This window comes from Perognathus longimembris, chromosome 13 (genome assembly GCF_023159225.1).
Source record: "Perognathus longimembris pacificus isolate PPM17 chromosome 13, ASM2315922v1, whole genome shotgun sequence".
Classification (NCBI taxonomy): domain Eukaryota; kingdom Metazoa; phylum Chordata; class Mammalia; order Rodentia; family Heteromyidae; genus Perognathus; species Perognathus longimembris.
This window is the reverse complement of record NC_063173.1, coordinates 6,369,324-6,396,874: the sequence shown is the minus strand read 5'-3', so window position 1 is coordinate 6,396,874 and position 27,551 is coordinate 6,369,324. Positions and strand designations below refer to the sequence as shown.

Sequence of the window (27,551 nt, the reverse complement as noted above, 5' to 3'; positions counted from 1 at the left end):
AGGCATGGTGGAATGGAGCCAAGAGCAGACTTCATTTCTTCTTGCTTTGGCTCTTTCTCGTTCTGCATAAAAAGGTGAAGATCAGATCCCCTCTAAACAAGCAGAAGGCTCAACCCTCTAGAGACCAAGGATGCTGAATTGAAACACTCGGATTCTTGGGCCTTAATGTTGTCATGGAAACAAAGATCTCTCTAGCCTGAACAAGTTCACAGCACAGAAGGGAGTAATGCTCATTTGCTCCTTTATTTGTCAATGCTTCTGTAAAGCCTGCTGAGGCTGAATCTGGAAGCTACTGATTTTTAGTAGAAGAGGTGAAACTCATTTCCAATCAAGATTGGAATCGTAAGCTGGGGAAAAGAAGGGTAAAGAGCAGCTGGCTCTGTAACAGTGAAGAAGAAAGGCTGGAGCTTCTGTGCCTTAGCTCCCTCGTCTCAAACAGGGAAAAGGTATTGATCTGGGGAGGTGAGCATCTTATGGAATTAAATTATAAATACAAGCAATTAAAGTCCTAAGTTGTTTATGTGCAAGGAAAATAGTTGTAACTATATTTCAAACTACTTACTGGTGTGAACTATGTAAAGCAAAGACACGTTGTGTATGGTCTGGCCAATATTGGGCATCTAATAAGTTATTGATGCTTAGTATTTCCATAGAATCTTTAAAATCATCGAACCCATGGCCTGTGCCTTCTCCATTACCTCTACTAAATCGTTATCCAAGGGATTAGTTTTACTCTGCTGCTGTGACAAATTTCCCGCCTCCATTTTCAGAGCCAACCATATCAGTCAAGTTCTTCTCCTAGCACATCTTTTCTTTTGCCTCTTCTTCCACTTTCAAAGAGTCGTGGGATTAGAACAGGCCCACCCATACAGAAAATCCAGGGTAATTTTCTCATTTTAAAACCCGAGATTACAATCGCACGTTCACATTCTTTATGCCACAGAGGGCTCTACGGGTTTGGGGTACCTAGAGATTAAATATGGGAAGCTTTGGGGAGCTATTATTCTTCCCACGCTAGACCACCATTGAGCCTCTGGTGATTCCTCGTTCATAGAACAGAAGAATACAATGCCACTACGCTTCCTACCTATCTTCAACAAGGGTGCCTTTCCTATTTTCCAATCATATGTTCTTACTTGGAGCAGTCTGCAAGTCCATATTTCTGTTTGAAATTAACAAAGCATTCTTGGTGCATCCCTAATGTCCGTTCTCTGCTAATCTTTCAAGATAATCTAGGCTTTTCCTGTCACGTTTCTCAACCAGCCTCTTTTCAGTGCCTAATTCCAACATCGTTTCTACATTTTATTACACAGCACCCCCATTTAGACACCAAAAATGGGTACCCGTTTTCTATTGCTACCATACCAAATCATCATACATTAATGACTTAACACACAAATGTATCATCTTCTAGTTCTGTAGCTCTCACCTGAATGAGATCAAGCTCAGATCAGCAGGCTTTACACCTTCCGAAGGCTCTAAAAAAATGACCGTCTAAGAGGTTAAGAAAAATGTCCCAAATTTACAGCTAGGAACTGAGACTTAACCCCAGTTCATCTCTGTCTCAAAAGCTATCCTATAACCCACATGCCCTCCTGCTTACTTAGCAGCCTGAAGGAGACAGGGGATATAAAGGACTTCACACCTGGCGGGGCATGTAATCAGCGCTATTCAGTAGGGTGTTTGGGGTTGCTACAGCCATGCTACCCAGCCATGAGCGGAAGCAGCGGCTTCACTCTTCCTTCCAGACTTCCCCAGCTGGCAAGCATTACCATGTGGCGAAGTTGAAGAAGGACAGGAGGGCTGAGAATGCTGTAGCATTACTCCTGTCAAATTCTACTTTTCTAATGGACTTTGTTAAAAAGCACCCTGGGTGCAAAGTGTGAGTCTTAATGGCATTTTATAAACGCTGCTGGGATGAATTAGCACATCAAGCAAATTAAAGACAGCTTACTGCTTTTTAAATTAGGTGATAGGGCCACTGTAGCATTTTCCCCAGACATGAGGACCCATTAATATCCTGAGAAGCCAGAAGCTGCTGGAACGTGTCAGCGCCTTGGTTTCAGGAACCTGACAGGTCGGAGTCAGTGTAATCCTAGAGGGGCAAATTGTCCACGAGAAGGAAAGCTCTCAGAAAGCGCGTGTTGCTGAGCGCCTTGCTGAGGACATCTGTTACTACAGGCGGGAGTGAGAAACTCGCCTTTCAAGGACTCTTGAGAATGGAACGGAGCCCCGAAGGATAAATGTCTGGCTTCCTGGGTACCACCTCCCCTCTCTACACATGGAAGGCTGAGGCTAGAGAAAGAGGAGCTTTGGATGCTAGTGAGGTTTCCCAACAGCTTTTCCCAGTGTTGAAGATGTACATGGGACCCCACATTGCGCTGGGCCCTAAGTCTAGAGAGTTGTTTGAGTCCTGCAGATGGCTGTCGATGGCACAGTTGAGACCCAGACCTCATGAGTTCAAATCCCAGTAGTTTTCAGAAGAACAACCGCTCTCGTTGTAATTGTAGTTCATGTTTATTGATTATATTCAAGTGCCAAGCTAGTGTGACATACATTTGCATATATTAATTCACTGAATCTCACTGCACCTCTTTAAGTCAGCCAGTGTTATACCCTCTTACAGTTATGAAAAGAGGAGAGGCCAGAGAGGTTAAATAACTTGCTCAAGCCCACAGTTAAAAAGACAGCAACCCAGGTAGTGTCACCCTGGTGCGTCCCTTCTTAGCGACCATGCAGCGGCTTTCCTTGCGGCTTCTCTGTCTCCAGTCCCCAGGGGCCTGGGGTTCACGTGCTGTTAGGGTTTGACGATCCAGGAATTCGTGGTGGAAGAAGAGGCCCGCCTTGACTGGAAGGCGTGAGGCCCTCCATACTGCCAGGTCACAGTCAGGGGGCGACAGGGTAGCAAACTGGAATGAATAAGAACCCTTCCAACTCCGCTCCCAAATGCCAATCAGAGGCCCCTCTTCCAACCGACTTCTTTTACAGATAATGGTCTCGGGCCTACTATTGTTAACTGTTTTTTTTTTTTTTTCTCAAAGTAGAATCTGTACAAAGTAGTGTTCTTGGTAACCACTCAAAAGAGAAAAGTCATTCATACTCACTCATTGTCCCCGTGTGCCCGGCACCGATGGTACGTGCTTTGTACAGAACACCTCACCCGGGTGACTCCACAATGAAGTCACTGCTGTCATCGTCACTGGGTGCAAGGCCACCCAGAGGTGAAACAACCTCCCCAGTTAACCCTAGATACATCATGGGGGGAGGAGGGGTCCCCACAATCATGGCCCTGACTCTTTCCTGACCACTCTGTCTCCTCCCGCCCTCGCCACTAGTCCTGCACACGTGCTCACCACAACTCCCTGTAAGGATAGCTGCTAGAACCGTCTTCTATCCATGAGGCTCAGTTGTGTTCATTCCTTCTCATCTTATCGCTGCCGAAGAACAAACAGTGTCTGTCAGGAGTGTTTCCCGCCTTCCCTTCCCCTTTCCTGGGCTTGGCTTTCTGTCTGAGTCCTTGAGAGAGAAAGGGTAGATGGTCAAAAGGACATAATTTATTCTGGGAGCTCAGCACAAAAACTCTCCCTGAAGTATAGAAGTGGCAGGGTTGCAAGTAATTCAACTTCTTTAGTATGTGAAACTTAGAAGCTGTCTTCATCTTTTTTTTTTTTTGGTTACCGTGACAGCAGATGTGACAATTCTTTGATGGAGGAGAAAAGAAAGAAGAAAGATAGAAAGGAAAGAACCAAAGCCACCTTTGGTTCTTAATGCTTTGAGAAAAATCTATTCACCTAACGCCAGCTTGCTTTCCATGTGTAGTGGTTACACTCCAAGGAAACTCTTAGGATGGAATCAAAAGAATAAATAGGGAGGTGGAGAAATTGCCTCTCCTTGAAAGGTGCATGTTTGTGTGCACACAGTGGTGGAATTTGAGAGTGGGAGATAAAGGCAGAGGTGCACCGTGTAAGACTTGAAATAAATTATCTTCGTAAGACAACAGCTAATCCATCAGGTCTTGTTCACCATTTTTATCCTGTCTCCATCTTCTGCACCCGCCAGTCATGGAAACTGAAGTACATTGGCCCTAAAAAAAGGCTTAACAAGTGCTTTCCAGCGAAAGAGCAAGAATTCGAATTCAGTCCATTTATGGAAGCAGAAATATTTGTGGTTTTGTGCATTTAATTAGGATCTTACCTGTATGCAGATGTAGATCTCTTTCATTTCTTGCATTTGAAGAATTTATTCAGGTTATTACATTAACCCCATCAGCTATCCAGTGTCAGAGGTGGTCTAGTATTTGACTGTCTAGAAGAATCACAGGCACTGGGGAGACACTTCTTTTTTTCTGTCATTCCCTGTTACAAAGAAAGGAGTTCCACGAGCTGATGCTTCTGAGAAGATTTGTTTATAATATAAAAGTTATGGCTTTTTATCCAGAAAGGTGTGATTCTCTACATTTCCTATCTCTTTTCAGTGACTTTTCGTGTGATATTGGCGTTGAAATCAAGGCCCCACGCCTGCTAGGCAGGCGTTCACCACCACCATTGGAGACTTTTCTTTTCACCGTACTACATTTGAACTTAATACCTTGCTCTTGTTGGCCAGACACTCTACCACGAGAGTCATGCTGCCATCCCGCTAGAATTAGCTTGTAAACATATAAGTAAATATTTTTTGGTGTTATACAACTCTACAACAAGGTATTGAGTGAAATACAGTAGATTCAGGAGAGAACTCCAACAGTGTAGTTTGTTAGAAAGGCTTCATCAAAGTTCAGTGAAGATAAACACGGTACCTGAAACACGGGTACTTGGAAGGGGGGGAGGGGGTGTCAAGGGAAGGGGGAAGAGAGGAGGGAGGAGAAGAAGCAGGGTGAGAATGCAGTCAAAAACTTAATGTATATCCTACAAAATTAAGGAAACTGAGGGAAGGCAATCTTGGGACAGATGGGAGAGGATGTTGAAAGGAGTGACATTAAGATGCACTGTATTCATGAGTTGCTTTGTTGAATGGCAACTCCTTTATACAATAACTTAGAGATAATACAAATATATATATATATACATATGTATTTAAACACTGATTCTAATGAGGGGGAAATAACTCAGGTGGTAAATTCATTATTTGTTACCCCTGATTATTGCCTTGTCACACGTGATGATGGACAGAATGGAAGCAGACCCGGTTTTAGGACCCATGTGATAGGCATCTGTAAGCTGTCACTGACCAGCAAGGAGAACATAGCACTAACTTGGTTTGTGGGCCCGACAGTGAGGCCGTGGACTGTGCCCCAGGAAATGCTGCTGGAGTTGATCCCAACGAGGGATGGGGACTCGGGGCCCAAGTGAACATTCAGAAGGCGGACATTCTGTGGGGACTTGGCTAACGCGAGGCCACTCACCACGCTCTCTTGTCCCTTCTTCCAGAGCAATGTTTGACTACGACAAGAGCAAGGACAGTGGGCTGCCCAGCCAAGGACTTAGTTTTAAGTATGGGGATATTCTCCACGTCATCAACGCCTCCGACGATGAGTGGTGGCAGGCCAGGCGGGTGACGCTGGACGGGGACAGTGAGGAGATGGGCGTCATCCCCAGCAAACGGAGGTAAGGAGGCCCGCGGGGGGTGCGGCGGAGGGTTTGGTCCTTCCCTGCCCCGGGGAGTGGGAGCGAGGGACGATGGGGGAAACGTCACAGAATAACCACAGTCTGCAGAACGCATTTGTAGACAGGCAAGAGGGAAGCCCAATAAAATCGGCGACTCGCTTCGACATGATGACAATTCCCCTCCTAAATTCACCTGTGTGGGGTACGAGTCGTCCTGAGTGAGCTGGGGATAGTTTCCTGCCTTAGCCCTGTTCCCCTCCACACAGTTCCCACTGGTCATCCAGGTGGTTTCTGCGAGGCGAGCACCTTCTGCGGTACAGCCGCAAGCCTTTGCTCATCCAAACGTGGCTTCAGTTCGGATTCTGAGAATCGCAAGTGTTTTCAGGAGGGGCTAATTGCTTTGTCTCTGCTGGCAACATCTGAGCCTCCTTACCAGACTTATTTTCCTCCCCACCAAGATCATTTTTGACCCTAGGATGAAACAGAAATTATCCATGAAACAGAAATTGACCTTCTGCTAGGAAACAGATGTAGTTCACAATCTGGCAGGAATGATGCTTTTCCAAACGAATCTTCAACTTCCCCCCAGCCACCTGCTCCTTGAAGCGCTCCCAGACCCAAACACCTCTAAAAACTCCTCGTGTGAAGCCAAGTGCCCAAAGGGACATGGCGATGAAGACGACCTGTAGCGGGAATGTGTAGATTAGGCCCCAAGGATAACTATGATACAACTATGCACAAGAAGAAGCCTGGTCTCCATTGTGCTCGGCCTAACTCAGCGAGGAGGGGTGGACGGGGCCGGGAGCAGGTCAGTAGCTGTCTCCCAGCTCTCTCTTGAAGTCACAGTGAACTGGCTGAAACTCCCAGGAGCCTTTTCATCACTAGGCCTTTGTAGGGCCCACCCACCTGCACGCATTTCTCTGGGTCTCGTTAAACCTCTGGTCTCGTAATTAATCGCCAGCTAGTACTTAGTGAGGGCATTCTGACTTTTTTCTGTGGCTTACAGCGTTGGAGTTTTTCTTTTTTTTTTTTTGAAAGTTTATATATTCAAAGAGGTGCTTCTCAGTTTATTTATATTCTGTTTTTCCCTTTCTAGTTACTTCAGATTTTAAAAATGTCAAGACCACATGCCTTTTGAGTTGTTCTGATTGAACTAATCAAAGATGTCTGGGAAGCTATTGTGCAGAAGGGACCGTCTTGTTGATAGGGCCCCACGGATCCAAGTGGAGTGGAGGAAGGAAAGCTAGGCCAAAAATAGATTTTGGCTCACTGGTCGTAAAGAGATTCTTCTACTAGTTGAAATTCTTCTACTGTTTATACATGGCATGGACAAGCTGGGAAGATATCAAAGGAATTGAAACTTTGGATGGGAGAGTCAAACTATGTGATTATTTTTAAACCCTTTTTTAACCCTCAGGTTCTGTAATTGTAACCAATTAGTCATTCATCTCTTCACTTGCTCATCGTTTTTGCCCTGAGAAACTCTCAATGCTATTCCTCCTAAAAGGATGGTTTCCTCTCTTAGGGATCATTCTTGAACTGGCTATTATAATTCTCTTCACCTTAATAGCCATGCTAGAAGCTGGGCACTAGCAGTTCATGCCTGTCATCTTAACTACTCAAGAGGTTGAGATCTGAGGATCATGGTTGGAAGCCAATCTAAACAAGAAAGCCATGAGACTCTTATATACAATTAACCACCAAAAAGCCAGAAGTACAGCTGTGGCTCAAGTGGTAGGAGCACTAGCCTTGAGCAACAAAAGCTCAGAATTCAAGCCTAAAGACTGGCTGGCACGCACACACACACACACACACACACACACCAAATAGCCATACTACACAGCTTACCTGGAGAAGGACTGTTCCGTATCTGCAATATTGATGTTTTTGTTTTTTATTTGTATTATATTTCATGAAGAGAATAGTAGTTTCCCCCCCGTAAAATATGTTAATTTGGTATAAATAAAATATACATGTTTTCTTTAAACATGCATTCATATTTTACATAAAGTCCATAGCTATAGCCGAGCCACAATGACTCACACCTGTAATCCTAGATACTTAGGAGACTGAGATTTAAGAACTGTGATTCAAACCAATCTGGGCAGAAAAGTCTGTGAGACTCTTATCTCCAATCAACTAGGCAAAAGCCAGAAATGGAGCTGGGGCTCAAAGTGGTAGAGGTCTGGCCTTGAACACAGAAGATCAGGAACAGTGCCCAGTCCCTGAGTTCAATCCCCAGGACTGGCGTGTGCACGCGCACACACACACACACACACACACACACACACACACACACACACACAGGAATTATAGCTATAAGTTTCTACTTAGGAGTTTAGTTATTTCAAAAACGTTGCTTTTGTTGGTTTGTATAGTTATGGAAATAATTTTTGACTGTAAAAAAGGGAGGAATTTTAAGGAACGATACAAGGAAGTGAGAACCAATTATATTCCTACCTCACAATGAGTTGCCATGTATGAATTGTAATATGATTTAAAACTAAATAAATTTAGCAAGTTAGCTTTTTTTGTAAGTCCTAATTTCTTTTTAACCTATCTGTTAAATATAGTCCATCTATTACTATGGGCCTGGAACGATCTCACAATGGATATCAACCTGTATTGCTTTGCCCTTTACAAAAACGTTTCTGTGCTGATGGTTCAGCCACATGAAACATCCCCACAAAACAAAAATTCTGAATGTCGTCATTTTTCCCATCCTTTTGTGAAGATAGTGAATGCATTTGATGAATCAATTCTCCCATAACACGTTACAGCTTTTAAGCCCTTCACTGTTATTCAGTTATTTAGACCTCATGTAAACCCGATAAGTAAGACGTGAGTTTTTAAATGAAGAAGTTGAAGCCTAGAGAGATTTTTTTTTGACTTGCTTGAAATTGCTCATCTAGTAAATGGCAGAACTGGGACTTGAATTCAGGCTACAGAATTGCTCTTGATTCGTTCGGACAGTCCTGCCTCCCAACAATACAAAAAGGAGAGCTGACCAAAGTGAACCCGGCCAGTGTTGCTGAGGTCTGTCTGAGGCAGCCGCTCCTCTGTGTTTTAGGTTTGTTATGTAACCATAGGCACCTGCTGGGCCCAAGATGGTCCGTGTTTGTGGCCTCGGCATGTGCCCATGACACCGTTACTCTCTGACTAGGCCATGAAGCCTCTATTATAAAGGTGAAAGAGTGGTAGACCGGAGGATATATTCTATTGATTCTAAGGATATATTCTATTGATATTCTATTGATCTCACTGACTACATGACATGATCCATTTTTGTTGCTATGACCTAATACCAGAAGTTGGGCCACCTGTTAAGGAAAGAGGTTTGTTTGCTTCTGGTTCTGGAGAATGGGAAAGTTCCAGCTACAGAGCCACCCCCAGCTCTCTCGTTTGCAGAGACTGCAGAATCACGAGGCAGTCTATCGATGATCAGATAGATGAATCTTTTCACATGAGGACAGGGCCCTCCTAACCCACTTACCTAACCTTGAAGGTTCTACCTGGCCCCACTCCTTTAATGCCTCACTTTGCAGCCTGAGTTTAGGTAGGAACATTAGCACTTCCTGTTATGCCAGATGCTCTCAAGTGCCTGATTTCCATGTAATTTTCAGAAAAGATTCTGAAGGAAAGTGAGAGCCAGTACTCTAGTCACTTTCCCTGGGATCACAGCCAGCCAGGGGCCAGGCCAAGGTCTTTCTGGGAGCAAGACTAGATGTGTTTCCATGACATCAGGAGCACTACTGGAAGAGGACTCGGCAGTGCTCCGAGAACCCGAGTAGCCTGCCAATGCGAGTGGGCGGTGGGGAGCGAGGCCAGGAAGGATTCGACCATACATCTTTCTCCTATCTCCATCAGCAATTGCAAAGGTCTGGGCTCTTCTCAACCCTATGGCTCCCAGATCCAGTGGCCCACTATGGGGGGATCCCCTCCGAGGGAAACAGCCCTTGCCGTCTGTCACACCTAGCATGGAGGGTGACAATGGGAGGGGTGCCGAAAGCAGGGCACCTTCTACAAGTTGTCCCCGCAGCCCGTCACAGGCCGACCCCGGCTCTGTGACAGCCTGTGCCACACGGTCGTCTTCTATTACCTCATTCTGCAGCCAGCACAACTTTCCAAACCGTGTTATTACTCCCAAGTTACCAGAATGAGAACTGACCTCCTAGAAGGCAGCCCCCGGTCACAGAACCTAGCAAGCGGGAAAGGCAGATCTCAACCCCCGGGCTTGTGTGGTTCCGCACGGAATCTCTGTTTCCTTGGGTTATAGATGCTGAGTGGCCCGACTCAGATTCCCCCCCACAGTCTCTTCATCCGGGTGTCTTTTCACCGGTCTCTAGTGGCTGAGTGAACACCTGAGCGGTCAGATGACCGCCAGGGTCTTCCATAAGAATTTGTCCCTGTGCTGTCACAGCAAGCCTGTGACTACCCATGGGGAGGGTCTTTCCATGTTCCCTCCCACAGGGCCGAGAGCACACAGGCAGACTCTGGGGCACCAATCGTCTTCCCCTGTCCAGGCCTCCACGTCTGACCCATGATGTGATTGGCTGGACCTTGAACACACCAGATGGGAGACGGGAGGCGAGGCTGAGGGAGACAGTTGGGCTCACCCAGGTGTGAACACTCGGTGCTTTCTGGAGACACTAGATGTCAGGGTTCGTGGCTCAAATTGGGCCATCCGGTTTGTGGTTGGTATTTTGGTCAGGGACAAGACTAGGGTGGGGAGGATTGTTTCTGCTTGAACAATCTAATTAATTGCTGTGGCTTAAGTGTGAGAAGAAAAGTATAGCAGTCGTTTCCCATTGGAAATGAGTCCAGGAATATCTACCATTTCTTTTTTTTTTTTTTCCTTCCTCTATTTTTTGTGTGCCAGTGTGGGGGCTTTAATTCAGGGGCTCACACTGTAGCTTAGATTTTTCTGCTCAAGGCTGGTGTCCAGAAACCATCATCATTTCTTTAACAAAAGCATTTGGTTTTTAGTATCTATTTTTGCCAACCAAGTCTCAATAAGACAATAATATTCTTATTAAAAAGTTGTGAGATGGGGGGCTGGGAATATGGCCTTGTGGTAGAGTGCCTGCCTCGTATGCATGAAGCCCTGGGTTCGATTCCCCAGCACCACATATACAGAAAATGGCCAGAAGTGGCGCTGTGGCTCAAGTGGCAGAGTGCTAGCCTTGAGCGGGAAGAAGCCAGGGACAGTGCTCAGGCCCTGAGTCCAAGGCCCAGGACTGGCAAAAAAAAAAAAAAAAAAGTTGTGAGATGGAAAACAATGTGTGAGTGTGTGTGTGTGTGTGTGTGTGTGTGCGTGCGTGCATGCACACATATATGTGCACGCACTCTGGTCCCAGGGTTTGAACCCAGGGCTTGATGCTGTCTTTGAGCTTTATTGCTCAAGCCTAGCGCTCTATCTACCACTTGAGCCACAGCACCGCTTCCGGCTTTGTCGTTAGTTAATTGAAGACAACAGTCTTGTGAACTTTTCTGCCCAGACTTGAAGGGGTTGGTTTTTTTTTTCTAATAACTATTTGAAGATTAATAATCACCCAGGGCAAATAGTATAAAAATATCTGCCTATGCAGCTGTATGCATGCCTAATGTTCTTATAAAACCTTTTATGATTCAAATACTGAACTTCTCACACTGATCTAACAGGGCTATTTCTTTTTTAATGTTCCACATATCACATTAACATACATGTGGGCAGTGTGTTCTCTCACACTCACCCCCTCTGTAACTTTCTCCTCCTATTCCCTTCCTCCTTCGGGAAACAGTTTCAACAGGTGTCCTTGCTCTATTTCCATACATGAGGAAGAAGTCTTTTGACTGTGGTCATCTTCTTTCATGCTCTGTTAGCCCCTCCCCTCCCCGCCCCCCCCCCCCCCCCCGCAAGCCTTCATTTTACTTTCCTGTCATTCCTTTTTTCCTGGGCTCTAGTTGGATCCAGGGGACACGCATTACACTATGATCAGAATAACGCTCTCTATTGCTTCCTCTTGCCATGGCGCCCAAGTCCCTGTTGACCCACACCTGCCATTGAGATTCTTTATACTGTCTCCGCACTTAGTGATGACGTTTCAGGCGTACTCACCGTCCATCTTTCTTTTTTTGATATCTCTTAAGAAAAGTGAAAAGGATAACCAGAGAAACCAGGGAACAGAATAAGAATGCTACATCTAGATAGTTTTTTCAACTACTCAAACTCAGGTATGAATACTGGATTCAGTCTTATGTATCTTTGGGGTCTACGGCAGTGCAGGGACCCGTGCAGAATTTATTCGGTTAAGTAGCCATGGAATGTCCACATGCTGTCGTGATTTTGAACGTATGGAATAAACCAGTGGATCCTATCATTAGCTTAATACGAAGAAGTCAGAATAAAATTAGCTCTCGGGCTGGGGATATAGCCTAGTGGCAAGAGTGCCTGCCTCGGATACACGAGGCCCTAGGTTCGATTCCCCAGCACCACATATACAGAAAACGGCCAGAAGCGGCGCTGTGGCTCAAGTGGCAGAGTGCTAGCCTTGAGCGGGAAGAAGCCAGGGACAGTGCTCAGGCCCTGAGTCCAAGGCCCAGGACTGGCCAAAAAAAAAAAAAAAAAAAAAAATTAGCTCTCTAACAACAGTTTTAGGAGAGAGTCTGAAGAGATGAATATGAATTATTTGCACATAGATGAAAACTTGGAAAAGCTGAGGAAGCTTAGCGCGGGCCTTTTCTCAGGGAACAGCTTTCCATTTGGCCCCTTATCATAGCTGAAGTCTTTTCTTGCTCTCCTTCCAACTGTTGTACGTTAGGTGTAAGAAGAGACTCTGTGGAACATATTGCTTTAATGTTGGAGGTTAGATGTGAAACATTTTGTTCGGCTGCTTCCACTCAACTATGTTAGTCTCATACTGCAATAAATATATTCTGAAACTTCACTCTGTAACTATAGAAACCCCGATCTGCACTGTGTTCCAGTTGGAAACACAAAAGAGCTCTGTTAGAAAGGAATATGCAGTTAATTATTGATCTATGAATAGCTTAGGCTTCATAAACCATTAAGTTTCTATAGGTTTAGGGATTTTTTTTTTCTCTCTTTTCTGTCCTCAGAAATAAAAACTTGACATTAACACTAGCCATGTTTAAACCATGTCTTATTAAGACAATCGACAGAACAGCATTTTTATTCAACAATTGTTGAGGACTTGTGTGTAAACTATTGACTGATATTCGGGCTTGCCCTCAAGTACTTTATATAGGCAATACCAAAACAAAATAAACTGGAGGAAATGGAGATATTGGCAGAAACAAAATTAAATGTCATTGTGACTCAGAAAAAAAGGAAGTCCATGTCTATTTGGAAAGACTGGGGAAAAATCAAGGAAACAGTTTGGTTCTTTTTTTCTTTTGTAACCGTGGCCTTCAAACAGACATGCAGATGCTACCAATGTTGTCCTCCTGGAACTTCTCAAACGCGTCTCTCTCCTCCACTCATTGTCATTGTCCATCATTTATTGCATAGATTATGATCGCGGTTTCTACGTAGGCCCTAGCCTCCTCCCGTTTCCTGCACCAGGCTTATTATTTAAAATGCTCATTTGATGGTGCCACTTCCTCGCCTTATATCCTTCAGTGACGCATCGAGATTCTTGTAGGAAAAGGCCTGGGCTTTTTCAGGGGGCTCATTCCCCGTTATAAAAGGACCCACGATCTTGCTCGCCTCACCTCTGCGGCCTCCAGTCTTGATCACAGCTCAGCACTGTGGATTCCCTGGGAACATTTCCCGCTGACGAGCTCTCTCCCATCCTTCCAGCCTCACCTAAGTGGACATCTCCTCCAAAAAGCCTACGCTGATAACTGCTGCCCTTTGTTTTTCCTCCCAAGGAGATTCCTTTACCCTCGTTGGTATCAACAGCCACAGCCTTTTGTTTTCATCTTGGTTCCTCTCAAGAGCACTTTGCTTTAAGTTGATTGCAGTGATGCTTTTAAACATATCTTTGTTGCCCGGCACCGGGCTTTGCTGCCTGGTAGGCACTCACTGAAGTACTTCCTGAATGACTGAGCAGCACGGGAAAGGACCAGTCCGCAGGATGACAGAGGACTCGAGGCTCCTAGACGGAGTGTCCGGGTCATGTATGACATGTTTGCTTAGGAAGTCAAAGTCACACACACACTACTGTTCTTAAGAAGAGGCTGGGAGGAAAAGCTCATTTCCTCTCCACTTTAGGTGTTGGTTTCTATTTCTTGAACTAGCTTGTGATTGATTGAAGCACTTTAATAGCAAATACTGCTCTTTTTCTTCCTTTGTTCTTTGTTCCTTTCAATGGCTGTGACTTTCAGTGCATGTAACAAACATTTGAAGTGGTATATGAGAAGCTTAAAAGCATACCATGGTGTTTTTTTCTTCTTCTTTATTGTCCAAGTGAAGTACAGGGGGGGTAACAGTTTTTATACTAAATCAAAGAGAAGAAATACTTTCACTTTAATTCAGGCTATAAGGATAGGTGGAAGAGGCTTTCTTTCCTTAATAAGAAAACCTGTTGTAAATACCTTTTCAGGTGATAGACTTTTTATTTTCCATTTTCTTTAGGGTGGAAAGAAAAGAACGTGCCCGGTTGAAGACGGTGAAGTTTAATGCGAAGCCTGGAGTGATTGATTCCAAAGGGGTAGGTACCACTTAATGGAAGCATTCGCTTCCTCAGTTGCCATGGATTCTTGTGACGATGAGCACTGAGGTGTTTAGTAGTGAACAATTTATGGGGTCACTACACTGTCATAAATGTATTGCTAAAAGTAATCATGTCATTTCTGATTAAGTAAATTGATTATAAATATGGATAAATACTGGGGGTAGAGCTAGTGGTGAACAGGAACAATGTTAATTGGATGGTGTAATGACAACAATGGAGAAGAAAGTGTATGATTTAAGTGGTTTTCACTTTTATTTCAAAGGAATGTTCTAAAATGTTGGATTCATCAAAGCTATTATCGTGTTATACATTATGAAGTTAAGAGAGTAGTTGTGAACACATACAACGGATCACTTAAGTGAATATGTGGATTGTTGTGACAGACATCAAGATTAAAAATCATCTACAACTTACATGCATTGAAATAATCGTTTTAATGAGATACAACTCACGTAGCTACAACTCACTCCAATTTAGAGTTGTGCAAACACACCCCAATCAGCTTGAGAGCATTTCATCACTCCATAATGGAACTCTGTATCAATTAGCACTCGATTCCATTCTCTACAACCTCCCATTCCTGCCCATCTCAAATCTATTGACAACCACTGATCTAGTTGCCAATACATTTGACATGGGTATTTTGTATTAAGGGAGTCATACATTATGTTGACTTTTATGACTGTTATCCTACTTTATATAACCTTTACATGTTGCGTTTCTGTTGTCCCATTTATAAGTACTTCATTTCTTTTTATTGGTGTGTAATATTCCATGGTATGGCTCTATTCCATGGTATGGCCCATTCATCAGTTGGCAGAGGTTTGGGATGTTTATAATGTTTAGCCACCATGGAGAATGCTTCTGTGAATATGTGTGTCCACGTTTTTGTGTGACACTTATTTACTTGTACTTCAATAAAATGGTTGGTCCCTGAAGCAAAATGATAACTCTATCCTTAGCATTTCAAGAAACTGCTAGGGTTTTCTTTGTCAAAGTGGTTGCATAATTTCACATTTCCACCAAGCAGTGTGTGAGTACTGCGGTTTCTCTCCATCCTCACTGACACTTGTTATACTGTTTTACTGTGTCCATCTTACTTGGTATCTCATTGTAGTTTTGATTTGCATTTTTCTATGACTACTGATGCTGAACAACTTGTGCTTAGTATTGTGTTTTCCTTGGGAAATGTTTATGCTGATATTTTGCCCATCCTTTGTCTTGCTTTTGATCTTGTAAAATATACTTTTACTATTATTATTAAAGTGTTGTACAGAGAGGTTACCATTTCATTAATCACGTAATGAGTACCTTTCGTTTTTGGACAATGTTTGCTTCTGATCTTAAGGGTCAAGAATTCACTCTCCTATTGTTAAGTATGACTGTTAATTATAGCTTGTACAGCTTTTTTTTATTTCTTAAAGAGGTAATGTTAATACCTTATTACTGTATTGTAGAATAACTTTTCACCTTCTCATCCTGTTCTCTCTCTTTTCCTTCCTTTTGTCTTGCTGCCCTAATGACTGGCTTATTATATGTTCTGCTAAGGCTATAGAACCCCAGGAACAATGCTGACTTAGTAATGAGCAGAAACTAGAGGCCAAGACTTCCCCTCCTGACTGTCTCTCTTGGACTTTGCTTAATGGTTTTACCACATGGCTGCTCTTCTCCTTTAATAGGCATCCAAGTCTTATCCGAGAATTTATAATTACATTTTTTGTTGTTTTTGTGTCAGCCGTAGGACTGGAACTCAGTGGTCTACAACTTGAGCCACAGCTCCACTTCCGGCTTTTGGGTGGTTAATTGGAGTCTCACATACCTTTCTGGGCTGACTTCAAATTTCAATTCTAAGATCTCAGCCTTCTGAGTGTCTAGGATGATAGCAAGAGTAAGCCACCAGTTCCCAGCTCTAGAATTTATATTTTAATCCTTGGTAAATAGCTTTAGTTTCTCTTTTTTCATTTCTTTATTGTTAAAGTGACATACAGAGGGGTTACAGTTTACGTAAGGCAGTGAGTACATTTCTTATCCAACTCGTTACCTCTCCTTCATTTCCCCCCACCTCCCCCCTCCCCAGTTCCCTCCCTGCCCCATGAGTTGTACAGTTGGTTTACAGCATATAGTTTTATAAGTATTGCTATTGCACGGGTCTGTCTTTTTATCCTTTGTCTCTCCACTTTGGTATTCCCCTTCCCTTTCCTAGTTCCAATGCACGTATATACAATATCCAGGGTATTAAAATCTGTTACAGTGATATCAGGGGTAAAACCATGGGAAATAAAGACAAAAAGAATAGGGGAAAACTTCACATGGCATGTTGAAAATAACAACAACAATGATAAACCACTCGTTTCCGTAACTTGGAGTTCATTTCGCTTAGCATCATCTTTTGTGTTCATATGGACACAGCCTGCAAAAACAATCCTAAGCAGAAAGAACAGTGCTGGAGGAATTTCAATACCAAACTTCAAACTGTATTACAAAGCCATAGTAATAACAGCTTGGTATTGGCACAAGAACAGGCCTGAGGACCGATGGAACAGAACTGAAGACCCAGAAATGAACTCTCAGACCTATGGCTACTTAATCTTTGATAGAGGAGCTAAAAAAAATAGGATGGAAGAAAAACAGCCTCTTCAACAAATGGTGCTGGCAAAACTGGTTCAACACCTGTAACAAACTAAAACTAGATCCTTATATATCACCCTGCACCAGAATCAATTCCAAACGGATCAAAGACTCAAGGTAAAATCAGATACCCTGAAAACATTGCAAGAAGGAATAGGAGAAACACTTAAGCTTATAGTTTCTAACACATGTAATTGGAAAACACACCTCACAAATTGTGACCTTACCAAAGATCTATCGAAACCTATTATTGATGCTACAATTCTTGGAAAGGTCTGTATTATACTTCGTGTGCTGTAGAAGTCCTAGCTGAATCTGGCTCATGGTAGATGTTTGACACAAACTGTCTGATAAATGTCAATGACCTTCTATGTTATTGGAAGCTAAGAAGGCCTCAGAGATAGAAATCAAACTGAGACTTCTACCTGGTGTTTCCAGGTTCTTTTTACTGCCACAAAAAGAATTCAGATGTGAAATAATGTAAGGAAACAGAAGGGAGTTTATTCAAGAATGAAAGAGAGGAGCTTATAAGCAAACTTTAATGAAGAAAATTATTATTTAGCATGAAGGTAGAAAAGGGTGAGGAATTCCAAGAATGGGTTGAGATTTTTCTGGAATGCAGTTCGTTCCCCATTTGTGTCCTGTATGTGGGTTTCAGATCGTTCCTGGTGTCAGTTGTATGACAGGGACAACTGCAAGCTAAGGAGATGGAGACTGCTCCTCTCATTGGCGGGGCTGAGCAGGCTGTGTTTCTGCCTGAGCCAGAGCATGATGCCCTGTGGCAATACAGCCCTGCCCTTGGCGCCAGCCCCAGCCCCAGTTGGCCTTTTTCCTCTGCCTAGCAAGCGACCTCAGCCTCTAGCCCAGCAATGGGGATTGTCCTCTATTTGTAATCCCAGTATTTTCTGATTTGCAAGGTGGCTGCCATCAGCAAATCTCCATGCCCCTTAGGTTTGTTTACTCATGATCTAATTGGCAATAAAAAAGAAACCAAAGCTTTTCGAATTTCTATGAGAACAAACACATCCACAAGAAGACTCTTCTTATCCAAAACGGGAAAGCACAAAGCAGAAAGAAGAAAGCGCACTGAAGGAAGGAGGCCTGCAGCTTTGTGAAGGGTTAGACAAGTAGGGTCAAGAGCCGCCACTCACTTTGAGCTCAGAGCAATAACTGTAGAAATAGACATTGTTGTAGCGAGCTCAGTGTCCAGGACCTTGGGGGTAAATTCAGGATAAACCACACAGGCAGATGGTTTATCATGAAAAGGAGAAGAGGCCACTTGGAATAACATTATCATTCGCTGGCATTTACAGAGCATTTTGATGTGTCCTGAGGGCTTCAGAGAATCCTCAGAAACCTGTGGAGCCGGCTGTGATAAAAGCCTCACTAGCAGTATGCATAGGAGAATTCAGATTCATGGGCACAGCCGTGGCCCGCAAGCATGTTCTAGAACCTGGACTGTAATTAGCCTGTTGGCACTTGAGTTACTTCCATAGAAGTATGGCTTCCGCAGAATTAGAATGACATGGAGCAGGTTAGGTGCCCCCTAAGTTCAGAAGCCAATAAAGAAGACACGATGACTCATCTCCCTGAGTTCACAGAGAGAAACAGGCGGGCAGAGAATCGTAGTGCCAGAGATGGCCCCTCAGGACGGAGGGAATGGATCATTTCCACTCTTCAAAACATGGAGGGCTTGAGCTTTGGGAAGAGGAACTTGTCTACAAGGCCACCCTGTCTAGGGACAAGCATCACCTTTAAATTCAGGTCGCTTGGAGACACAACTCTGCTCTTTGCATCATGTCACTCCACAGTCAGGAGGCCATGGGTGAGAGAGAGGACTTGAAAGAGGACACCATGCTGGAGCAAGGTCTTGATGTTGGGCTGGGAGGTTTTGTGCACACTGGAAACAGCATGCTCATGCAACTTCCCGAGCGTGGAGTGGAGCGGCAGGAGGACACACGTGGAGGGGAGGGTGCACCCCGCGGTTCCATGTTGCTCACCAGGAGGCCGGGAGGACTTGCATGAAAGCCCGAGTGGGGTTCAGGACCCTCCTTCGTCCTAAGCTGCCCCGGGCCCTGCACCAGAACAAGCTGCCCGGAGAGGCGGCTCGAGCCCTCGGGGGAAAGGCTCTACGTTCCCCATGGACTACCACGCAAGCCAGCCTTGGAGAAAACTTAATAACCCCCCTTCACTCCTTTCACTGTTCCAGCTTTTTGCATTGCTTTCCTGAGCAATCATTCGGTTGCCTTCTTTCCAGGTAATTGTGTGATCTTCAGAGTCAAGCAGTAATACATTGGAAATTCAATAACTATTTAGGGATTGATAGTAAACTTTGTTTAGGATTTAAAGTAAGATTGCAATAGACTATACTGTTACGCTAATAGGAAGAGCTGTTAGCATCCTTATTTTATGTTGGTAATGTAGAGTAAGTGTTTGTCCTTTTTGCATTGTGGCACGAGCCACAGGCACCTCGCTGTATACATTTCTAAATAACTACTCCCAAACTGGAAATCATTTATTTCTCTTTTGGGATTTAAACTGAAAGTTCAGGGAGAAATCTGAAGCCTTGTCTGACTTATTCCAAAGCACATTATCTGTGTACGGAGCTATGTTCTTCCCTATTGAGATTGTCAAACTTGTGCATTAAGAAATAGGAAGAACAATGAATTCGTTTTGGCTTTATCAAAAATGAACTCAAACGGGCTGTACTCTACTGTACTTGTAAGACTCAGTAAGCACATTCAAGCAGATGGAGAGGCAGTGTTGAGAGGTAGAAACAGAAATCAAGTGTTGGTTGTTGGCCCAGAAGAGCAGGTATTCTGGAGGGAAGATGACTCCCTGTGGGAAGGAAGTCGTAATACCAAACATAAGAAGCAGAAAATGTGCTTTTAAGGTCAAAGGAAAAGGAGAGACTGGCTTGTAAACGGACAGAATTTGAACTGGGCTTAAGGGATTAGTCACGTTTGTAAAATGTGAGAGGCAGGTGGGGAAAGGATATAGGATACACAGGAAATAAAACGTGGTTCACTTTCACTGCAAGGAACAGTTTATATAGGAAAACAAAGGACTCAGAACTAGGAAATTTGGCTCCAGATGCCCCAAATTTCCCAGCAGCCTTGTGCTTTATCCTGAAGACAATGACTAAACCAGAAAACAAGTGCTTTTCTCTGGGCGCACACCTGAGTGTCCCTGGCCTCGGCCCATGGGCTTCTGCCCTGCAAGCTCCTCCCCACATCTGTGAACTCGGTGCTCCCTCCAAGAGGTGCTGGCAACCCAGTACACCTTTCATAGGGCAGAGGAAAGAGAATGACCAGAGGGTCTCCAAGGGATAAACCTAGAAGCCATGGAAATAGCTCAGGGGAGAGACAGAATGATGCTGCTAGAAAAAGGTATGACATTCTTAAAATTTGAATTCAAAATGGCGGCGCTAAAAGAGGAGAATTGGAAATGGTTGCTAAACAGATGGGAGAGGGCTATCACCCTTACAGAGTTAAATCTGTGGCCCCTAATAATAATCTCCTACCTTTTCCAGAGCTTTGAGTTCCCTTTCAGAGGAGATGTCCAATAGAGGGGGGTGGCGATGAAGTTCCAGTCCACATGCTGTAAAGTCCCCAAACCAAACCCAAAGAGGAGGTGGCGTTGGCAATCACAGTTCTCCTTCACTGATCCCCGGCCCTTGCCACATGGGCACTGACTCCCACTATGTCATTTACAGATGAAGAAACTGAGAATTATTGCTCGGATGGACACCCACCGAGAGCTGGTAGCAGTGTCTGCCATTGTGTCATCTGTCAAAAACAAAAGCAATTTGACAGTCAGTGTTTTGTTAGCAAGATGGGAATTCTATTTGCTTCACTAGTGCAAGTGATGGGGATTGATTTTGTAACAGGTTCAAAATGACGTTTGAGGAGTCATTACTGCTCTGTGAACACACACACACACACACACACACACACACACACACACACACACACACACACACACAGAGTCCAGAGATTTCCTATACTCCTTGCAGACATCCAGTCCTTGCAGACACCCAGGCCCTAGGCATGGAAGGAAAGTCACCGTGTGGACTACGCACGCTGTCTCCAGCAAGGGCAAGTTTTTAAATTTTGAGAAGTTTAAAAAGCCAGAGAACAGTGTCCTCAGATTGTTATCACTTTCCTCCTCCAGGCCCTCAGCCCTGGAACTGCTCTTTGTCTCTCCCCCTCTGAACCTTTCCCTGCATTCAGGATAGGTTCTTTTGTTTGCCTGTTTGTTTCTCCAGATTTACATTCATCTTCACGTGAGCAGAGCAGGATGGCTGGGAATCTCAGCATCACTAACCCAACCTAGGCGGAGCTGCCTAAATCATTATACTTAACTGTCCTTATGCTTACGTTATATACTAACACTATATTATTATACTTCTCTTGAACATGATCATTATATTTGTCCAAACCTTGAATTCCTCTGCCTACCAGGAACCACCTGAACAGCACACAGATAATTATCTGATAAAGTAGTACCTGTGACATCTCCGTTATTTTTTTTTTTTTAGTACTTGAGTTTGAAACTAGAGTTTCATTCTTGCTAGCCTGGTGCTCTGTCCCCAGCCCTGTTTTAGCACTGGATATTGTTTAGATGCAGTCTTGTTGCTGTTGTTTGGGTCTAGGATGGCTTTGCTCACAATCCTATTTGTGCTTCCCACTATAACTGGGATGGCAATCACGTGCTACTACACCCCGCTTTTTCTGTCGAAATGGGGTCTCGAGCTATTTTGCCCGGAAACCATACTTCCCATCTCTGCCTAATGACAGGCGTGAACCACCAGCATCCAGCTCTGAAGGTATTTTTCAGAGGGACCCACAGTTTTGTCGCTGTGTCCAGTATATGTGAGGCGAGTCCTGTCTTAACTCTGAAAGCCAGCAAAACTCAGCGTTTTTGAATGAATAAATAGACCATATTTTTTAAAGTCTTCCTAGTGTATTGGCTTGTTACTGATGAGGCCCGGAGACAAATCGTGATCATAATGCACTTTTATGCAAATGAATATCTCAGTGGATCTCCTTCCTAAGTTCAAGAAGCCCTGCTGTCAAAGGGACCAAGTTGATCTGCAACCTTATATAGAACAGTGAGTGTCATCTATGACCGAGACAAGCCGGTGCACCCACAGGTATGTGTACACCACACTCATCTTTTACATGGTATTTTAGCTTTTACAGCTCTTTTCCCATCTTCTCATTACAGTTTTTTCAGATATTTATTTTGTATACTGACACTTGGATGTGTTTGGTCAGCTGTTATCCCCAAGAAGTAATTAAAAAAAAATAAAAACAGGAGCTGGGAATATGGCCTAGTGGCAAGAGCGCTTGCCTCCTACACGTGAAGCTCTCAGTTCGATTCCCCAGCACCACATATATGGAAAATGGCCAGAAGGGGCGCTGTGGCTCAGGTGGCAGAGTGCTAGCCTTGAGCGGGAAGAAGCCAGGGACAGTGCTCAGGCCCTGAGTCCAAGGCCCAGGACTGGCTAAAAAAGAAAACTAAAGAAGAAACAGGGCACTGGTGCGTCACACCTGTAATCCTAGCTACCTGAGACGCTAAGATCTGAAAGTCACTAGGTCACGTAGCCACCTGTGAGAAATGCCCAAGAACACATTTGACCAGTGCTTTCTCTCTCAGGAAGCCCTTTTCTTGTCATTGTGTCAATTACTCTGAATATCTGCATATTGCCTTATGATGTGCAGATTTTTTTCCAGTGCTAAGAATGAAACCTATATTTCTCTCATGCTCACCAAGTATTCCATTACTGAACCACATTCCCAGCCCCCTCTACAGATTTTTTCTTTTGGGTCAGTCATAGAGCTTGAACTCAGGGCCTGGGCATTGTCCCTGAACTCTTTTGCTCAAGGCTAGCACACTACCACTTTGAGCCACATCTCCAATTCTAGTTTTCTGGTGGTTAATTGGAAATAAGAGTCTCATAGACTTTCTTGCCAGGGCTGGCTTCCAAACACAATGGTCGGATCTGAGCCTCCTGAGTAGTGAGTCCAGTTTACAGATTCTTTTTCATTGGCATAGCTTACCTGCTCCTTGCAGGGGCTCTGTGAGTGAAGTCTAAAACTGCCCATTCAATAGATGAGATAAGAAAATAAACATGCCCGAGTTCAGAGAGCTAGTAAGGGACCAAGCCGGGCCCTAAACAATGACAGGATTTTTGTGTGAACAAAATAGAATAATATTCTTGTGTAGGAGTTCATTCTAGATGTTATTAGCTTCTTTGATACCAGATCTAAATGAATATAAATGAAAGATGTATAATTTATTCTATGAATGACAAGTGGAGTTTCAGCAAGTGAAGGCCTGAGCTTTTCTTAAATGTTCTTCTGCTATGAATTTAGAATATTAAGGATTATTCAGAAAATTTGACTCGACCCCCTTTCCACGTCAAAGATTAGTCATGAACATATTCTGATTCACTGTCGTTCTTTCTTGAACCTGACCTTGGTCAAAAGCTGGGAGTGAGACAGTGGAGTTCACTGTGGAGCAACTTACATCAAAACCGAGATGAAGAGGAAGGAGTCACTGTCCAGTCACCCACCTTCCTCTCCACAGTAATTATAGCCAGACTCCCAGCAGGAAGAAGTAGTATGTCTTGCCTCTTTCCAGCTGCTTATGTATGGGTAGAAAGGTTTTTGTTGGGGAGGTTGCTTTTTAATTATAGATCACGTAATGTCTGAAAAGAGCTTGAGCAATAGCTTCCAGTACGTTCATAATAGAGGGAAAACATAATCTTAATTGCCTCTCATTTTCGTGAGAGAAAGAGACTGATATTACGCTGTCTTAGACTCTCATCTTTCCTAGTCACCTGACCTAGAGCCCACAGCTTCTCAGGCTCTTTATTTTAATCCATAAGAATAAAATCTAGGTGGTTTCCCTCGTTAGTAATAATCAGCACATGTCTAGGATTGTCCTAGCAGAGGACGACAATAGCTCAATAGCTATGTACATATGAGCACATAAGATGATGCTAAGCAAAATGAACTCCAGGTTTTGGAAATAAGAGGTTTATCTTTTTTGTTATTTTCAACATTCTATGTGAAATTATGCCTTTTTCTTGTGTCTTTCTTCCCCGTGGTTTTACCCCTGATGTCACTGTAACTGATTTTGGTACACTAGGTATTGTATGTACGTTTATCAGAACCGGGGAAGGGGAACACCAAAATGGAGAGACAAAGGGTAAGAGGCGAACCAATGCAACAGCAACACTTACAAGACAATATGCTATAAACCAGCTGTACAACTTGAGGGAGAGGGGGGAGGTGGGAGGAAAACAAGGGAGGAGGTAACAAGTTTGATAAGAAATGTACTCACTGCCTTACATATAAAACTGTAACCCCTCAGTACATCACTTTGACAATAAAATTTTTTTTTTTTTTTTTTTTTTTTTGCCAGTCCTGGGCCTTGGACTCAGGGCCTGAGCACTGTCCCTGGCTTCTTCCCGCTCAAGGCTAACACTCCGCCACTTGAGCCACAGCGCCGCTTCTGGCCGTTTTCTGTATATGTGGTGCTGGGGAATCGAACCTAGGGCCTCGTGTATCCGAGGCAGGCACTCTTGCCACTAGGCTATATCCCCAGCCCGACAATAAATTTTTAAAAAGAATAAAATCTAGGGCTGGGAATGTGGATTATCTATCAGTAGAATTCTTGCCTAGCTTGCTCAAAGCCCCGGGTTCAATTCCTCAGCACCACATAAATAGGAAAAGCCGGAAGTGGCGCTGTGGCTCAAGTGGCAGAGTGCTAGCCTTGAGCATAAGGAAGCCAGGGACAGTGCTCAGGCCCTGAGTCCAAGCCCCAGGACTGGGGGGGGAAAAAAAGAATAAAATCTATAGATTACAAATTCCATCAAAGTAATGAATATGATGTATTCTTTAGGGCCTAAAGTGGTTCGTCGTAGCCAAGCATGAATCACTGAATTTGTGATAAGGCAAAAGGCGATGTGCTGAGAGAAAGTGAGGTAAGGTAGATAGCAAAAGTACACAACATGTTATCTTTAGGGGAATGCGCTCTTGATCGGAACTTTGCTGCCCTTCATTTCAGTAAACAAGTTTTGGGTTTCCTCTCTGTAAGAAGTAGTACTCTTGCCACAGAATAAAGCCCCACACCAGTCATTCCTGAGGTAAATTTCAAGTCGACCCACCCATCATTGTAGTGTAAGCCAAGTGGAGTTGGAGTGGTGACACAAAGGAGAGAGAAAGCCTTCTCTGGCTGAGAGTAATTAAGAAGGAGTTTTATCACATGGAACATTTTAGCTAAGACTGTGAGGAGTGAGTACGATTTCAATAGCTTTAGAAAAAGTGAATTTTCACCTCCAGCAAACAGTAGAAGCAAAGGTATGAGGGAAGAAGTTACGTGGAGATCAGCAAGGACCACATTTGGCCAGAAGACGGGCAAGGGGACTACGGGGAAGTGGAGATGTAAATGGACCGAGGCCCAGTACCAGAGGGCATTGAGTGTCCCCTCCACAAAGTCACGGAGCCTTGGAGGTCACTGGGACAGGAGAACGGCAAGTGCTTTGTGCATGGAGGAACTGCCTCCTGCCGCTACAGGGTACCTGCGGTCACTGCATCAGGGAGGGACCTGCACAGAGGCACCGATGGGCTCCGATGAGAATCACAGATATCGCATCTCCAGGCTTGAAGACAGGCCACAGGTAGCAGCGGCATTTAGCAGAGACACTTAGACTGAATAGCTATGAGCACATTAGGTGCAGGATGCAAGCCATGCAAAGTAATTCGGCCCGCTAATCGTGGTTCTAGGGAGCATGAACTCGGCAAGGCCCAGTCTGGAATTTCAAGTTGTGAATATGCTTTTCAGCCTACCCCCAAAGCAGGCACCTCCTTAGTGTTCTAGCCAACATGGCCACCTTACTTGCTAATGGAAATCTTCAGCATTGGGTAATTGCTGTGTGCTACTAGAAAGCAATATCAGTTGTGCTAAATCACTATTCTTTTTTCAAAAGTCTATCTCCTTAGCAGCCCAGAGAAACTTAGTGACTAGTGGCCCGGGGGCTGGGCTGAGGAATAGGAAAAAGAGATACTAAATAACCACTGAATTAAACTGAAACAAGCCAGAGCAAATCAATGAAATCATCACTAAAATAAACTTAAAAAAAAAAAAAAACGGGCTGGGGATATAGCCTAGTGGCAAGAGTGCCTGCCTCGGATACACGAGGCCCTAGGTTCGATTCCCCAGCACCACATATACAGAAAACGGCCAGAAGCGGCGCTGTGGCTCAAGTGGCAGAGTGCTAGCCTTGAGCGGGAAGAAGCCAGGGACAGTGCTCAGGCCCTGAGTCCAAGGCCCAGGACTGGCCAAAAAAAAAAAAAAAAAAAACAAACAAACACTGCAATCAGGTTGAGACTGGAGAGGTGATTGTAATAAATCCACTCCTCTATGTTGGGATTAAGAAATTCTTTGTAGATACCAGAAAGCAGGCCCTTGTGTTGGTAGAGTACTGTGGTAGATTACCCGCGTGTAGGCCAGGACGCAGGGTCAGAAGCCAATAGTGTCCTGTCGATGGTCACGCAGCAGAGCTTCTTGTTTGAAGGCACATGAAGATATGTTTGCTATACAATAGTTTACAAGGTGTTACCTTTCTATTTCCTCAGGGGAAAATAAGAATTCCTATGCCTGTCTATGGCATTGCTCTTGGCAACCATCAGATGGTTTGGGAAAAGTGTGAATTTTCTCGGAAGTTAGCCCTCTAGATATACCTGTGACCCATTCCTCTAACGAAATCAGTCCCAGCCCTGCCACCGGCCATCTGAGACTGACTTGAAACTTGGGAGAGAGCTAGAATAAATTGCTTCATTAAAATGTGAGATGCAGTCACCGACAGAGTCTAAATATGGAGGCTTATGAAGTCTAAGGAAATGTATGCTTCTCCAGAAAAACATCCATGTATAGTTCACTCTACTCTTCTATCAATCAATTGTCATACAGTCAGCAGCTGCAACCTATGGTCAGAAGCAGAGGCCAACTTTGCAGATGCCACCGTCGCTGTGGTTACCAGCCTGGCCAGCCAGGGGCGACCCCGCCATGCTCTTTCCCACCGCTGCTGACGGCAAGCCCTTGGCCTGTCTCCTAAAAGCTGTACACATAGTTCCCAAGACAGCAGGAAACGTCCATGCTCTGAGCACTGGAGAGAAAGGATTTGGTTATACGGGCTCCTGCTTCCACAAGATGATCCCAGGTTTCAAGTGCCGGGGCGGTGACTTCATTTGCCACGATGGCACTGGTGGCAAGGCCATGGCAGGGAGAAGCTCGAGCATGAGAACTTCATCCTGAAGCACACAGGTCCTGGCATCTTGTCCAGGGTGCATGCGGGACCAAACAGTTTCCCATCTGCACTGTCATAGCCCACGCGTGGCCTTTGGGAAGGTGAAAGAGGTCATGGGCATCATGGAAGCCATGCAGGGCCTTGGGTCCGGGAAGGGCAAGACCGGCATGACCAACTGCGGACAACTCTAACACATTTGGCTTGTTATGGCAACCGCCAGACCATGCCCTCTGTAGCCCAGGAGAATACAGGGTGCTGTCCCTTTCTGCCCGCAATATCCTGTCATCTTTGTGCTCTCTCCACAGTTTTCTGGGTTCCATG

The 27,551-nt window shown here is 44.4% G+C and overlaps 1 protein-coding gene across 12 annotated transcripts in view; it reads left to right on the top strand.

Annotated features, from left to right (window-relative positions):
- Dlg2 (discs large MAGUK scaffold protein 2) overlaps positions 1-27,551 on the top strand; it is a 1,704,707-nt gene that overhangs the window by 1,633,372 nt on the left and 43,784 nt on the right. For all 12 annotated transcript variants that reach the window (XM_048360010.1, XM_048360014.1, XM_048360019.1 and 9 more), the window contains 2 exons: positions 5,427-5,603; positions 14,182-14,257. In XM_048360010.1, coding sequence (XP_048215967.1) covers positions 5,427-5,603; positions 14,182-14,257 — 253 coding nt within the window. The remainder of the gene's footprint in view (positions 1-5,426; positions 5,604-14,181; positions 14,258-27,551) is intronic.